The sequence below is a fragment of the Phacochoerus africanus genome, chromosome 2, assembly GCF_016906955.1.
Source record: "Phacochoerus africanus isolate WHEZ1 chromosome 2, ROS_Pafr_v1, whole genome shotgun sequence".
Lineage (NCBI taxonomy): Eukaryota > Metazoa > Chordata > Mammalia > Artiodactyla > Suidae > Phacochoerus > Phacochoerus africanus.
In genome coordinates this window covers 11654407-11668060 of record NC_062545.1, presented here as the reverse complement: position 1 = coordinate 11668060, position 13654 = coordinate 11654407, and the positions used below count along the sequence as shown (strand labels likewise).

At 45.1% G+C, this 13654-nt stretch overlaps 2 protein-coding genes across 7 annotated transcripts in view; one reads left to right on the top strand and one right to left on the bottom strand.

Moving 5' to 3' along the window:
- TIAM2 (TIAM Rac1 associated GEF 2) overlaps positions 1-8460 on the top strand; it is a 237261-nt gene extending 228801 nt beyond the window's left edge. For both annotated transcript variants that reach the window (XM_047769867.1, XM_047769866.1), the window contains 7 exons: positions 186-304; positions 2216-2324; positions 3145-3203; positions 3757-3862; positions 5030-5117; positions 5462-5616; positions 7349-8460. In XM_047769867.1, coding sequence (XP_047625823.1) covers positions 186-304; positions 2216-2324; positions 3145-3203; positions 3757-3862; positions 5030-5117; positions 5462-5616; positions 7349-7947 — 1235 coding nt within the window. In that variant the 3' untranslated portion in view covers positions 7948-8460. The remainder of the gene's footprint in view (positions 1-185; positions 305-2215; positions 2325-3144; positions 3204-3756; positions 3863-5029; positions 5118-5461; positions 5617-7348) is intronic.
- The window catches only part of TFB1M (transcription factor B1, mitochondrial), an 88918-nt gene continuing 77431 nt past the window's right edge, over positions 2168-13654 (bottom strand). For 2 of the 5 annotated variants that reach the window (XM_047769870.1, XM_047769868.1), the window contains exon 7: positions 8461-8823. In XM_047769870.1, coding sequence (XP_047625826.1) covers positions 8595-8823 — 229 coding nt within the window. In that variant the 3' untranslated portion in view covers positions 8461-8594. Of the gene's footprint in view, positions 2285-2481; positions 2527-2844; positions 3189-8460; positions 8824-13654 lie in introns of those variants that run through there. The other 3 variants (XR_007133489.1, XM_047769873.1, XR_007133491.1) reach the window with 3 other exon arrangements.

The window sequence follows — 13654 nt, the reverse complement described above, 5'->3', positions numbered from 1 at the left end:
TAATTCTTCTGCTCTTCATTATAATAACTAAGTTACCGTGAGCTCTTTGATCCTTGCCTGAATGATGTTGCTGTTAGTAAGAACGGGTCTCGAATTCTGGCCTGAATCTTGAGCTTTTTCATTATTGCTGTGGGGTAGGATTTCAAACAAAAATTATAAAATAAATATGATTGCATATTTTGCAGAAGCACTAAAGGCAATGGAAAAAGTTGCAAGCCACATCAATGAGATGCAGAAGATATACGAGGATTACGGGACGGTGTTTGACCAGCTAGTAGCAGAGCAGAGCGGAACGGAGAAGGAGGTCAGTAGGACTTCTGGATCCCGAGAGGCCTAATGCCTGTGGTCACTGGGTCTGTGAACTGCCACATCAGGCCCCCTGTTAGGGCTTTCTGCAGAAGTTCCCTGAAACTTTCTTTTCTTCTCTTTTTTTTTTAATGATTTTTATTTTTTCTTCATTATACTTGGTTTACAGTGTTCTGTCAGTTTCTGCTGTACAGCAAAGTAACCCGGTTTCTCATTATCCTCCATCATGTTCCATCACAAATGACTAGATAGAGTTCCCTGTGCTATACAGCAGGATCTCACTGCTTATCCACTCCAAATGCAATAGTTTGCAACTACTAGCCCCAGAATCCCAGTCCATCCCACTGAAATTTTTTTTTTTTTTTTTTTTTTTGCCATGCCTGTGGCATGTGGAAGTTCCTGGGCCAGAGACCGAACCCTTGCCACAGCAGTGATGCAAACCACAGCAGTGACAATACTGGATCCTTAACCCACTGAGCCACCAGGGAACTCCTCTCTTTGATCTTAGTGCTTATAATAAGCCACACAACTTAAGTGTAAGTGTAACATAAAATTGATTACATGGGTTTAAAAACATGACCTTATGTCCAGTTAACATTGTACAAAAAAAGAAACATCACTGAGCTCGTATCCCTCCTGCTTCCATCTTTCCTGTGAGGCGTGAGGTTAAGGCAGATCTGGAAGCTAGACCATATATGGAGAGTGTGGGCTGCCAGATTGAATGGATAAGGCAGTGGGAGCCAGCGTGTCGGGAGAATTCAGGGCTTTCCTTTTTTATTTGGGTCTTTTCTAACCTTAAATATTGGTGGCTATCTCCTTACTTATAAAAGTAGTTTAAGTGGAATTTGACAGTTTCTCTCTTTATCTTTTCCGGCTGGATTACTAAATTTGGAATCTTAAGCTTTAAAAAGTCTATGTATAAGAAGCATTATCATTTAAGTAGTAAAAGGCAGAACAGAAAAGAGCTGGAGTTTTTTGTTTTTTTAATTCAGTTTCAATGTTGAGACTTCTATTAGCAGGCCTAGTGTGGTTTAGGGATTTGAGGTGCTAAATGTCCTAATTCCTGGGGGAAGTGCGAACAAAGGCATGGGGGGGTGCCCCTTGACACTGAGGTGGAATGACCACATGCCACAGGTCATGAGGCAGGTCTCACCCACATACAGGGTGTGCACTGGAGCAAAGTGCCTTTTTATTTTTATTTTTATTTTTACAGCTGAACCTGTGGCATATGCAAGTTCCCAGGCTAGGGGTCGAAGTGGAGCTGCAGCTGCCAGCCTGCACCATAGCCATGGCAACCCAGATCTGAGCCACATCTGTGAACTATACCACACGCCGGATCCTTAATCCACTTAGCGAGGCCAGGGATCGAACCTGCATCCTCAGGGACACTATGTTGGGTCCTTAATTCGCTGAGCCACAAGAGGAACTCCATTTTATGCTTTTCAAACAGTTTAATGCTTAACTCATATTTTCAAAACTGCCATTAAGGGCCATGTTTACAGAGATTGTAGAATTTTTTTTGTGTGTGTGTGTCTTTTTGCCATTTCTTGGGCCGCTCCCGTGGCATATGGAGGTTCCCAGGCTAGGGGTGGAATCGGAGCTGTAGCCGTCGGCCTACACTACAGCCACAGCAATGCCGGATCCTTAACCCACTGAGCAAGGCCAGGGATTGAACCCGCAACCTCATGGTTCCTAGTCGGATTCGTTAACCACTGAGCCATGACAGGAACTCCAGGGACCGTAAAAATTGAACAGACACTGCCTGCATTTTAGCAGTGACCATGTATAGGTGATCATCCCTCATATGCAACAGCACCCCCTCTCCTGCCGCCCCCCCACCCCGCCTACACCTAATATGTAGACCAATATCCATGTTTCCGTGTCTCCTTGATCCGTTCTTACCATTTAGGTCACAGAACTTTCAATGGGGGAACTTCTGATGCACTCGACCGTCTCCTGGTTGAATCCATTTCTGTCTCTAGGAAAAGCCAGAAAGGACCTTGAGCTCACAGTATTTGGTTAGTATTCCACTCAGAAGAACTGTCCTACCTACTCATCACAAGGAAGAGTTATTTTTTCTGAGATATTGTATCTGTGTGATATGACAGATGCTCATTAAACCCGGTGTGGTCATCATTTCCTGGTGTGTGTAAATCAAGTCCTAATGATACGCACCTTGAACTTGACATGCGGCAACTGTATAATTCTATCACAGTCACACTGGAAGAAAAAGAAAAAAACAAAAAAACCCAGAATGTAAACTTAAAAGAGCCTGGCAAGAATGAAGACCCTACTAACCCCACCGGCCCAGTTAATGCCTGATTTCCAGAAGGACTTAGAATCGTGGCTCCAGTGGCTTTGACTTAACACAGCCAACCTCCAACTCTTTAGTGCTCTCACAGGGACACTCCTTATCTTTTCCCTCTGCTGCTTGGCTTAGTGGATCCCGCCAAGTGTTACAGGCACAGATCTCCTGAGACTATTTTGAAACCTGCTATCTTAGTAGCGTGCTGCATTTTAAAATGTCTTAATTCTCACCAAGAGCGAGGCTAGACTGTATTCTGGGCGAGATGAACACCATGGCCTCAGCTTTCAATAAAACAGGAATTCAGAAAACAAAATGCCAGGATCTCCTTCAGATGATAGCTTTAAACAGGCAGGTACTTGTGCTGTGTAATTCAGATAGGAACGGAAGGAAGTACCAATTACTCCCTCACGTGTTAGCCGCGTGGGACCTTGGAGCTTAAGTTGGAGGAGCTTGTTCTCTTCAAGCAGTCAGCTGTAGTTCAGCCTTGGGCGAATTGGTACGAAATAATGACTTTTCTTTCTTTTCTTTAGTCTTTAAGAGAGCTGTCATCTTGGTTTATAAAGAAAACTGCAAGCTGAAAAAGAAATTGGTAAGACATGAATTACTTGTAATGAAAGCTATCCTTTCATGACTGTATCTTCCTGTTGTTGAACTGGGGAGCCTGCTGAGTGCCAAGGCCTTCCTGACTGATGCTACTTATTCCTGGGTGACCAACCCAATCAGACACTCAAGGTATTTCTTATTCTCCCCACCAAAGATGTCTGCTTTAAAAGAAGATGTCCATAAATACCCATGCTGGGGCCCACACAGAAAACCAGCTTTTCTATCCCTAAAAATGGCCCATGTTTGTTCCATACATGTAAGAGTCTGTGTGACTTGGGTTTCTTTTTTGAGGTAACACGAAGTCATGGAAGGGTTGCTTGTCCATCTTGCTTAAAAATCTAGAGCTTTCTGTACCCAAACTGCACCTCCACCCTGTCCCCAGCCAGGCTGTGAGGATCCCTGACAGCGGGAGCACACCTGACCTGAGTCCCTTCTGCACCCCGAGCCCCACACAGCAGCGGGTTCCTGTGTGCCCTGCGCCCCCCTGGCCCCAGGAGCGAGCTGTCCTAACACTGTTCTTGACGGCTTTCACCTTCCAGCCCTCCAATTCCCGGCCTGCACACAGCTCCGCTGACCTGGACCCGTTTAAATTTCGTTGGTTGATCCCCATATCTGCGCTTCAAGTCAGACTGGGGAACACAGCAGGTAATTTTTGTATGTTGTACAAATGCCAGAAAGAAACATTTTAAGAGACTTTTTAAAACGGTGGAGTGAAAAAGTAGGCAAGAACCCGAGAACAGTTCTCAGAATTTTATTTTATAGGCAAGGAAAGTGAGGACAAGCAAGATTACTGTGTTAGCTCCTCACAGATTTGGAGAAAAGATATGCCAGTGAATGGCTTTTCTTTGCCAAATACCTCTTTTCATTGTTTCCTTATTTTCACTGTCAAGTTTTCAACCGTCTTCTTTCCAATATCCTAGATACCGTAACACAGGTCCAAAAATTAAAATTTTTACCAATTTTGATATATCAGAAAACTCCTTAAGATTCAAGAGGATTGTAGGTGACATAAAAAAACAGAAAACTCTTCCACTGTGGAACATGTTCAGAGAGGCTACATTCTGGTGACAGAGCTTCTGGCGATGAAAAGGATGACAGGCTAGGGCACGCGGTGCCGTTCTGGCTGGCTGGTCAGTTTCTGTCCGAGGTGCTTATGTTTCTGAGGCCATGAATGAATTTGGGGCCGGTCTCTTTCACCTCCAGTGCCTGAGTACATCCTACGGTTCCTTCCAAGAAATGGGCTGTAAAAGGAGACCATTCCTCCTCTTTCCCAGAGAGGTGGCATCCAGGGGTAGGGCGAAAGCACTGGGATGGTTGCAGACCTTCAGGAAACGGCCAAAGAGATGGGAATGTCTAGCTTTCTGTAGCTATCTGTGAAAGCCATACAAAGATTGAGCCACAGAAGCAAACGAGGAGACTCGGGATGGGCAATATTTGATTTCTTAAAAAGGTAGTAGAGTTCCTGTTGTGGCTTAGTGGGTTAAGAATCTGACTAGTATCCATGAGGACACGGCTTCGACCCCTGGCCTCACTCAGTGCATTAAGGACCTGGCAATGCTGAAAGCGAGTGCAGCATAGGTCACAGATGCAGCTCAGATTGGAGTGGCTGTGACCTGCAGCTGCAGCTCTGATTCAACCCCTAGCCTGGGAACTTTCATATGTTGCAGGTGCAGCCAAGAAAAAGAAAGAGAAAAAAAAAAAAAAAAAAAAAAAAGGGCACTAGATCGTGAGTTTTAAACTTCGCGAGTGTTCTTGCCCTCTTGACCACAGCATCTTTGGCCAAGGTGCAGGCCCTTGTTTCTTTCTACACAGGGACGGAAAATAATTCCTTGTGGGAGCTGATCCACACGAAGTCGGAAGTAGAAGGACGGCCAGAAACCATCTTTCAGTTGTGCTGCAGGTATTACTGGCTTCCAAAAACTAAAGCCCAGAGGAATGTGACAGGATTACTTCTTTTAAAAGAAGGGTTTATTTTTAGTGCCCTCCCATAATTTGACGATGTCACGAGCACACCCACCCTCCCCAGGCTGCCAAAGGCAGCTCTGGTAGAACACACTGATTGGAAATCCAGCTGTCGGTGCGTGAAGACGTTCAAGAGCGATCTTCTAAGCCAGGGGAGAGAGGCACCCAGAGGCTGGGTGACTTGCCGACAGTCGTCCTGAGCGCGGCAGTGCGCCCAGGACACGAGGAACGGCAGCAGGGTGAGATAGTGGACGTGACCCTTGTTTTCCCTCTCCCCACCAGTGACAACGAAAGCAAAACCAACATCGTCAAAGTGATTCGATCTATTCTGCGGGAAAACTTCAGGCGTCACATAAAGTGTGAATTGCCTCTGGAGAAAGCATGTAAGGACCGCCTCGTACCCCTGAAGAACCGCGTTCCTGTCTCAGCCAGATTAGGTGAGAACTCTGCTGGCCTTGGGTTTATTCAGGAACATGTGCCACACCTCCCTGCAAGGGTACATGCTCTCGTAACAGAGCAGCAAGCCATCACTTTGTGAACTGCCAGCAGCAGCTCTGTAAGCTCTACACCACACACCAAACACACAGGGTAGTGGTGATTTAATTTCCTTTTAAGAAACCTAAAAATGTGCTTCTTGCTCCCAGGACTTTTATAAAACAGAACCACCCCCAACCCCCATTCCTTCATCTCCCACCGTCTGACAGCCGGCACTACCGCCTTCTCTCTCTCTCTCTCTCTCACTGAGATGCCCAGGAGTCAAGGGACCTGGTTCTGCTCACTGCTGTGTCCTCGGCTCAGTGCAGGGCTTCTGGACGGTCCATACTTAGTGAATTAAGGTCAAGAAACCTAATATACTCATTCTTAATAAGTCCACAGGTGAACACTCCAATCATGCTGTTCTTCCTTTTTAAAAATCTCAGCTAAAGTGTTTAGAACCTTCTTTCTGTGTTAAGCTGTTCTATGAATCTCTTTCATCTCAGTTTTACTCTTACAAAAATGTATCTCTTTCGGTCACAGTTTGACCTCTTCAAATTTACTATGTATTCTCCATTTTTTTCTCTACTTGCAAAGTAACCTACAGCCATCAAAAATACGCAATTGTTGTCTGCAGAAACACATCTGAGCTCCCCCCATCCCTTCCACCCAAGAGAAAGGAATTAAACACACGATTGAATATTCATATTTAATCTCAAAGTTGGCTAGAAATTCCAGCAGAGACAGCTCTCATGAGAGAAAGCATCTTTCTACTTTTAATTGGGCAGCAAGGGAAATAAACAGGTGAGAAGGTAGGCAGAGAAATATGGTGTAATCTTAGTTCTCAAACTACAAAGTACTTTAATGGGAAAAAAAAAAAACCTAACTTTTAAATTTACCCACTAGCCAAAAAAAAAAAAAAAAAATCCTAGCCCTTGTTATATAGTTCACTGTTCTAAATAATTAACTCTGGTCATCTAAAAATGCCAAATTCAGACTTCCTGTCGTGGCTCAGCAGTCAGAGAACCCAACTAGCATCCATGAGGACACAGGTTGGATCCCTGGCCTCACTCAGTGGGTTAAGGATCTGGTGTTGCCGTGAGCTGTGGTGTAGGTTGCAGACGCGGCGTGGATCCCACATTGCTATGGCTCTGGCGTAGGCCAGCAGCTACAGCTCAGATTGGACCCCTAGCCTGGGAAGCTCCATATGTTGCGGGTGCAGCCCCAAAAAGACAGAAAAATTTAAAAATTAAAAAAAAATCCAATTTCCCAACTTAAAATTTCAAATAAACGTAAGTAAAAAATGTCCCTATTTTCGGTATCTCCCTTTTCTTCCCCCAGTCCTAGGATAGTTGGTAATTGAAGTGAGGTGGTAAAATTTTAAGATGTTAAATCTGGGAATTCACGTTGTGGCTCAGAAGGTTACAAACCCGACTAGTGTCCATGAGGATGCAGGTTCAATCCCTGGCCTCGCTCAGTGGGTTAAGGATCTGCCATTGCCGTGAGCTGTGGTGTAGGCCGGCAGCTGCAGCTCTGATCTGACCCTTAGCCTTGGAACTCCCATATGCCCTGGGTGCAGCCACCACTGCCCCCGCCCCCAAAAAGATGTTAAATCTGATAAGCTCCAATGAGAAAATGACACACGATGGAATCGGTTCCTCTATCCTAAGGAGAAACATGCTTTTCTCATTGCAGCTTCATCCAGGTCCTTAAGAGTGCTCAAGAATTCTTCCAGCAGCGAGTGGCCTGGAGAGCCGGGCAAGAGCAGCTCGCTGGACTCGGATGAGGGCAGTCTGAGCAGCAGCACCCAGAGCAGTGGTTGCCCCCCGACTGGGAGCCCTCACGATGCCCAGAGACAGCCCCACGCCGGCCTGGCGGACCTCTCTGACAGCCTCATCAAGGAGAGCGACATCCTGAGCGACGACGAGGACGAGTACCATCAGGCTCGGAGGCAGGGCAGCCCCACCAAAGACATCGAGCTTCAGTTCCAGAGACTGAGGATCTCCGAGGACCCCGACGCCCATCCGGCCGAGCAGCAGCCCGGGAAGGACAGCCCGCAGCCCAAGCTGGTCCGGGGGCACTTCTGCGCCATCAAACGGAAAGCCAACAGCACCAAGAGGGACAGGGGAACTCTGCTGAAGGCGCAGACTCGTCACCAGTCCCTGGACAGTCAACCTGAAAGTGCCAACCTTGACTTCAGCTCTGTCCTCGAGCGAGAATTCAGCGTCCAGAGCTTAACATCGGTGGTCAACGAGGAGTGTTTTTACGAGACAGAGAGCCACGGCAAGTCCTAGTACAGTTCCAATCCAGAGATGGCACCACTTTTAAACTGGTGGTGAAATGGAAATTGCAGAAAAACTGTTCACAATTGGGTTCTGTGCAGTATACATTTTCCCCCAAGTAGCTGTAAAGATTTAAGTTATTTTAATTTATTGTGGATCAGAAAACTAGATTAAACTGATCAGAATTTGTAAATGACTGACTTTACATCCCTTTTGAGCAGGTATCAAAATGACTTCGAGTCCTAAACATCAAACTGCGTTCTAATTAATTTATGTGGAAAAAGGTAGGAGGTTGTGATCAATAGCTTTTAAAAGGTCTCTCTCTCTTTTTTTTTCCCAATTCTCTGGGCGTTTTCTTTGAGCTGTTAGATTTCGCTTTATTTAAAGCGTATTTAAATTATTCTAATGTGGGTTAGGGGTTACCCTGTGCAGATATTTCATTTTTGTAAGGTTGTAACAGATGCTGTTTATACTAAACATGTCATATCTATGCAGTATGTATATTAAAGGAAAGCTTGTACTGTATCTCATTTGACGACGTTTATTCTCTTCACCAAGCCGTACAAGGGAGAGGGGTCGCAGCGGGTGAGCACCCGGAGCAGCTCACCACTGCACGGGGGCCCCGGCAGGCCGCTGGGGCCTCGAGCAGCAGCTGCAGTCTAACTCTCCCCGTCATCGCTCTCTCTCTTTTCTGACGCGTGCCTGAGTGCTTCTCTGAAGTTGTAAGCAAAGAGGTGTGGGTCTTCATCACACATTTTCCGGTACACGTCACAGAGGCTCTGGAAATGAGAGACCGAGAGCTGGGTGGGTCGAAGAGTAGGGTCCACATCCGCCAACTCTAACAGTTTCCCAGTGCGTTCCATGCGCTGAGCTTCAGGGAATAACATTCTGAAAGGAAGAGAAAACAAAACAATTTCACTTAAATTCTGAAACAGACGAAGCTTCCCTCCACCTCCTCTGAAAACAACCCGGTTCTGACAAATGACCCCTTTAGGAGTGGAAGCGGCACCTCTGCAGGGTCCTGCAGGCTGCACGCCAATGGGGGAGGACTTTGGCTACACCGCCAGGCAGTGGGTATGAGCAAACCTCGGAAGGCAGAGCTGGTCTGACCTGCAGAAAATCAGTATGTGTATCTCTAAGGTAAATTTATCACATGCTCAGTTTCATTCTTAAGTTTGATGTGCCTCACATTTTAAAATAGTTTTTTTTTTTTTTTAGGACCATAACCAAGGCACATGGAAGTTCCCAGACTAGGGGTTGAATTGGAGCTGCAGTTGCCTGGCCCACACTACAGCCACAGCCACGCCAGATCTGAGGTGTCTGCGACCTACACCACAGCTCACAGCAACACCAGATGCTTAACCCACTGAGCAAGGCCAGGGATGGAACCTGCGTCCTCATGGATACTACTCAGGTTTGTTACCAGTGAGCCACAATGGGAACTCTCAAAAGTTGCTATTTCCATGTGACTTATCAGTTTTGATTCTCTGATCTGATCTTAACCAGCCTTTGGAACTCTTCATCCCAAAAGAATGACCTTTTTTTTGTAAAATCAGAAAAGAGTTCACATGAAAATAGTTATTTGCCTCTTTAAGATATTGAAGCATCTTTAAAATTGATTCAAAATATAAATTCTGGATTTAACTAAATCAGATCACTGATTTAAAATGAGTAGTGAATGAAATATTGCAAAGCTACACCTGGATTTTATTTTCTCTCCAGCCTCCGAGAGCTTGGAAGCTGTCATGGCAAGTGGAGACTGAGTTTTCCTTAGAGGCTGAGGGTCCCTCTCGGCAAGGAACTGCACATCCCATCTTTTTCGGGTGAGTTGTCTATGACCTGAGCTCAGTTTCATGGCCAGCAGAGGTCTGATCACAGTTTCTAACTAGGATCTGGGACTGATTTGTGGTGTGACTGAAGAATGCCGAAAGGTCCAAGTAGGTCACAATATTTAGTCCATATGTGCACAGGAGACTGCGTCTGTGACATGGGGCCTATCACTTAGTTGGGGGGCTGTCTTGGGAACACCAAGGGCCAACCCTAAGCTCAGGCCAATTCCAGGATTTCCACAAGTCGGATGTCCTTTCTATGATTCCCTCCCACTGCCCAGGACTCAGGGCTGTCCTGTACAACCGTATGGGGCACCCTGGGTGAAATCTAGTTTGTGTTCTACTAGGCAAGGAGTGCATCCAGGTGGGGGTGCCACAACACACCTGAGCCGTGCCTCCAGGAAACTAGGACCGAGATGGCTGGTGACATCCCTGTCACCAACTAGAGAGGGAGTAACTCTCTGGTGAAGTGTGAACACTCGTCTAACCAGAGCCAGCATTTGGCAAGTTGAGGCTTCCTCTGGTCATTCCAAATCCTTAGGAACACGCATTATGGATTCTGGTGGTTTCCAGGACATGGCTGTCTAGCTGTGCCTAAAGGAATTTCATGGGCTAAAGGGGACCCTTCTCAAAACGAGATTGAGAGGTAAAATGGAGCTCTTTTAAGAAAATGAGAAATGTATGCCTCTAAAGCTGAGCCCATTTAAACAGCTAAAACTGACTGTATTAATTAGAACACTTTCCTGCCTTCTTAAACAGCCTATAGTTGGGCCTGGTCACACATTTTCTTGGCTGTCACTGGATATAAAATGTCTCTGTAGTGACTCCAGGGCCTATCAGGCACGCAGACCCTAAATGGTCCTGTCTGGGTTTCTCACTGGGCAGGTGTGCAGAACTCAGGAGCCCTCCATCAAGTAAAGCACAAATGCTCAGTGGATACTTCGCAACGTCGTCTTGGCCACTCCGAAGTTATATTTCCTTCCTAGTTTTCAGTGTGTCCTCCAAATCAATTGAGCAAGCAATGTGATGGAAAGAAAGCATTAAAAAAACCCATGTAGTGTGATGGAAGGAAATCTACATCTGGTCTTCGTCCCAGGTTGCTGACACAGAGCTTTTAAGATCTTTGGAATTTCTTGAATGAGAGGGTAACGGGAACATCTTTTTTTTTTCCCCCTAATTGAAGTATAGTTGATTTACAATGTGTTAATTTTTGCTGTACAGCAGGGGGATTCAGATATATATACACACACACAAACTCTTTTTTTAAGTACTCTTTTCCGGAGTTCCCATCATGGCGCAGTGGTTAACAAATCTGACTAGGAACCACGAGGTTGCGGGTTCGATCCCTGGCCTTGCTCAGTGGATTAAGGATCTGGCGTTGCCATGCGCTGTGGTATAGGTTGCAGATGCGCCTCGGATCCCACGTGGCTGTAGGCCGGCGGCTACAGCTCTGATTAGATGCCTAGCCTGGGAACCTCCATGTGCTGTGGGTGTGGCCCAAAAAAGACGAAAAAAAAATTCTTTTCCATTACGGTTTTACCACAGTCCTCTGTGCTGTACAGGAGGATCCTGTTGTTCAGCCCTCCATGTATCGTAGCTTTTACATCTGCTAACCTCAGCCTCCGCTCCATGGCCACCACGGGTCTGTTCTCTGTGAGTCTGTTTTGTAGCTAGGTTCATTTGTATCATATTTTAGATTCCACATAAATGGTATGTGGTGTTTGTCTTTCTCCTTCTGACTTCACTTAGTAAGATAATTTTTAGTTGCGTCTATTTTGCTGCAAATGGCATTATTTACTTTTTAATAGCTGAGTAGTATTCCACTGTACACACAGACTGCATCATCTTAATCCATTCATCTGTCAGTGGACATTTAGGTTGTTTCTGTGTCTTGGCTACTGTGAATAGTGATGCTTACGAACACAGGGGTACATACACCTTCTTTAATTGTTTTGTCTGGATATAGGCCCAGAAGTGGGACTGCTGAATCATATGCCAACTCTATCCTTAGTTTTTGAACCTTCATACTGTTTTACATAGTAGAAATGTAAGTTGGCACAACCACGAACAGTGTAGGAGGGTTCCCTTTTCTCCACATCCTCTCCAGCGTTTATTTGCAGATTTTTGAATGATGGCCATTCTGACTGGTGTGAGGTGGTGTATATATATCTTGTTGCAGTTGTGATTTGTATTTCTCTAGTTAGCAATATTGAGCATTTTCTCATGCGCCTACTGGCCATTTGTATTTATTCTTTAGAGAAATGTCTATTTAGGTCTTCTGCCCATTTTTTCAATTGGGCTTTTTGTTGTTGAGTTGTATGAGCTGTTTATACATTTTGGAAGGTGAGCCTTTGTCATATTGTTTGCAAATATTTTCTCCCATGCTATAGGCTATCTTTTCATTTTCTTTTAATGCTTTTTAGGGCCGAACCCGTGGTATATGGAACTTCACAGGGTAGGGGATGAATTGGAACTACAGCTGCCGGCCTACACCACAGCCACAGCAACACAGTATCCAAGCTGTGTCTGTGACCTACACCACAGCTCATGGCAACACTAGATCCCCGGCCCACTGAGCAAGGCCAGGGGTCGAATCCGCATCTTCATGGATTCGTCTCTGCTGTGCCACAACAGGAACTCCTGTCTCTTCATTTTGTATATGGTTTCCTCTGCTGTAAAAGCTTGGTAAGTTTTAGTAGGTCTCGTTTATTTTTACTTTTGTTGCCTTAGGAGACTGACCTAAGAAAACACTGGTATGACTTTTGCGGAGAATGTTTTGCCTATGACCTCATCTAGGAGTTTTATGGAGTCGTGTCTTTAAGCCATTTTGAAATTTTTGTTTATGGTGAGAGGGTGTATTCTAACTTCTTTGATTTACATGCAGCTGCGCGGTTTTCCCAGTGCCACTTGCTGAAGAGACTTTGTCATTATATTCTTGACTCTTCTGTCAAAAATAAATTAACTGTAGGTGCATATTTTAGCTCTGGGCTCTCTATCCTGTTCCACTGATCCATGTGTCTGTTTCTATGCCCATACCACACTGTCTTGCTCACTGTAGCTTTGTAGTGTTGTCTGAAGTCTGAGAATCGCCTCCTTTGTTCCTTTTCTTCAGGATTGCTTTGGGAATTCTGGGTCTTTTATGGTTCCATGGTAATTTTAGGATCATTCTAGTTCTGTGAAAAACGTCATGGGTAATTTGACAGGGGTTACATTAAATTTGTAGATTGTTTTGGGTAGTGTAGCCATTTTAACAATATTAATTCTTTCAATCCAAAGGCATGAGGGATCTTTCCATTTATTTAAGTCATCTTTAACTTTTTTGTCTTTTTGTCTTTTCTAGGGCGCACCCGCAGCACATGGAGGTTCCCAGGTCAGGGGTCCAATCAGAGCTGTAGCCAGCTGCCGGTCCACACCACACACAGCAATGTGGGATCCGAGTCGCATCTGCAACCCACACCACAGCTCACAGCAACACCAGATCCTTAACCCACTGAGCAAAGGCCAGGGATCAAACCTGCAACCTCATGGTTCCTAGTTGGATTTGTTAACCACTGCGCCACGACGGGAACTCCATCTTTAACTTTATTAATGTTTTAAAGTTTTTCACCTCCTTGGTCAGGTTTGCTGTATTTTATTTTCTTGGGGGGTGTGATTTTAAGAGGTATTTGTGGTTTTTTTACATTCCCTTTCGGTATTTCATTGTTAGTGTAAAGAAATGCAATCGATTTCCGCATGTTAATCTTGTATCCTGCTACTTTGCTGCATTTAACAGTTCTAGTAGTTTTCCTGTGGAGTCTTTAGGGTTTTCTACATATAGTATTTCATCTGCATACAATGACAATTTTGCCTCTTTCCACCCAATTTGGATACTTATTTCTTCTTGTCTGATT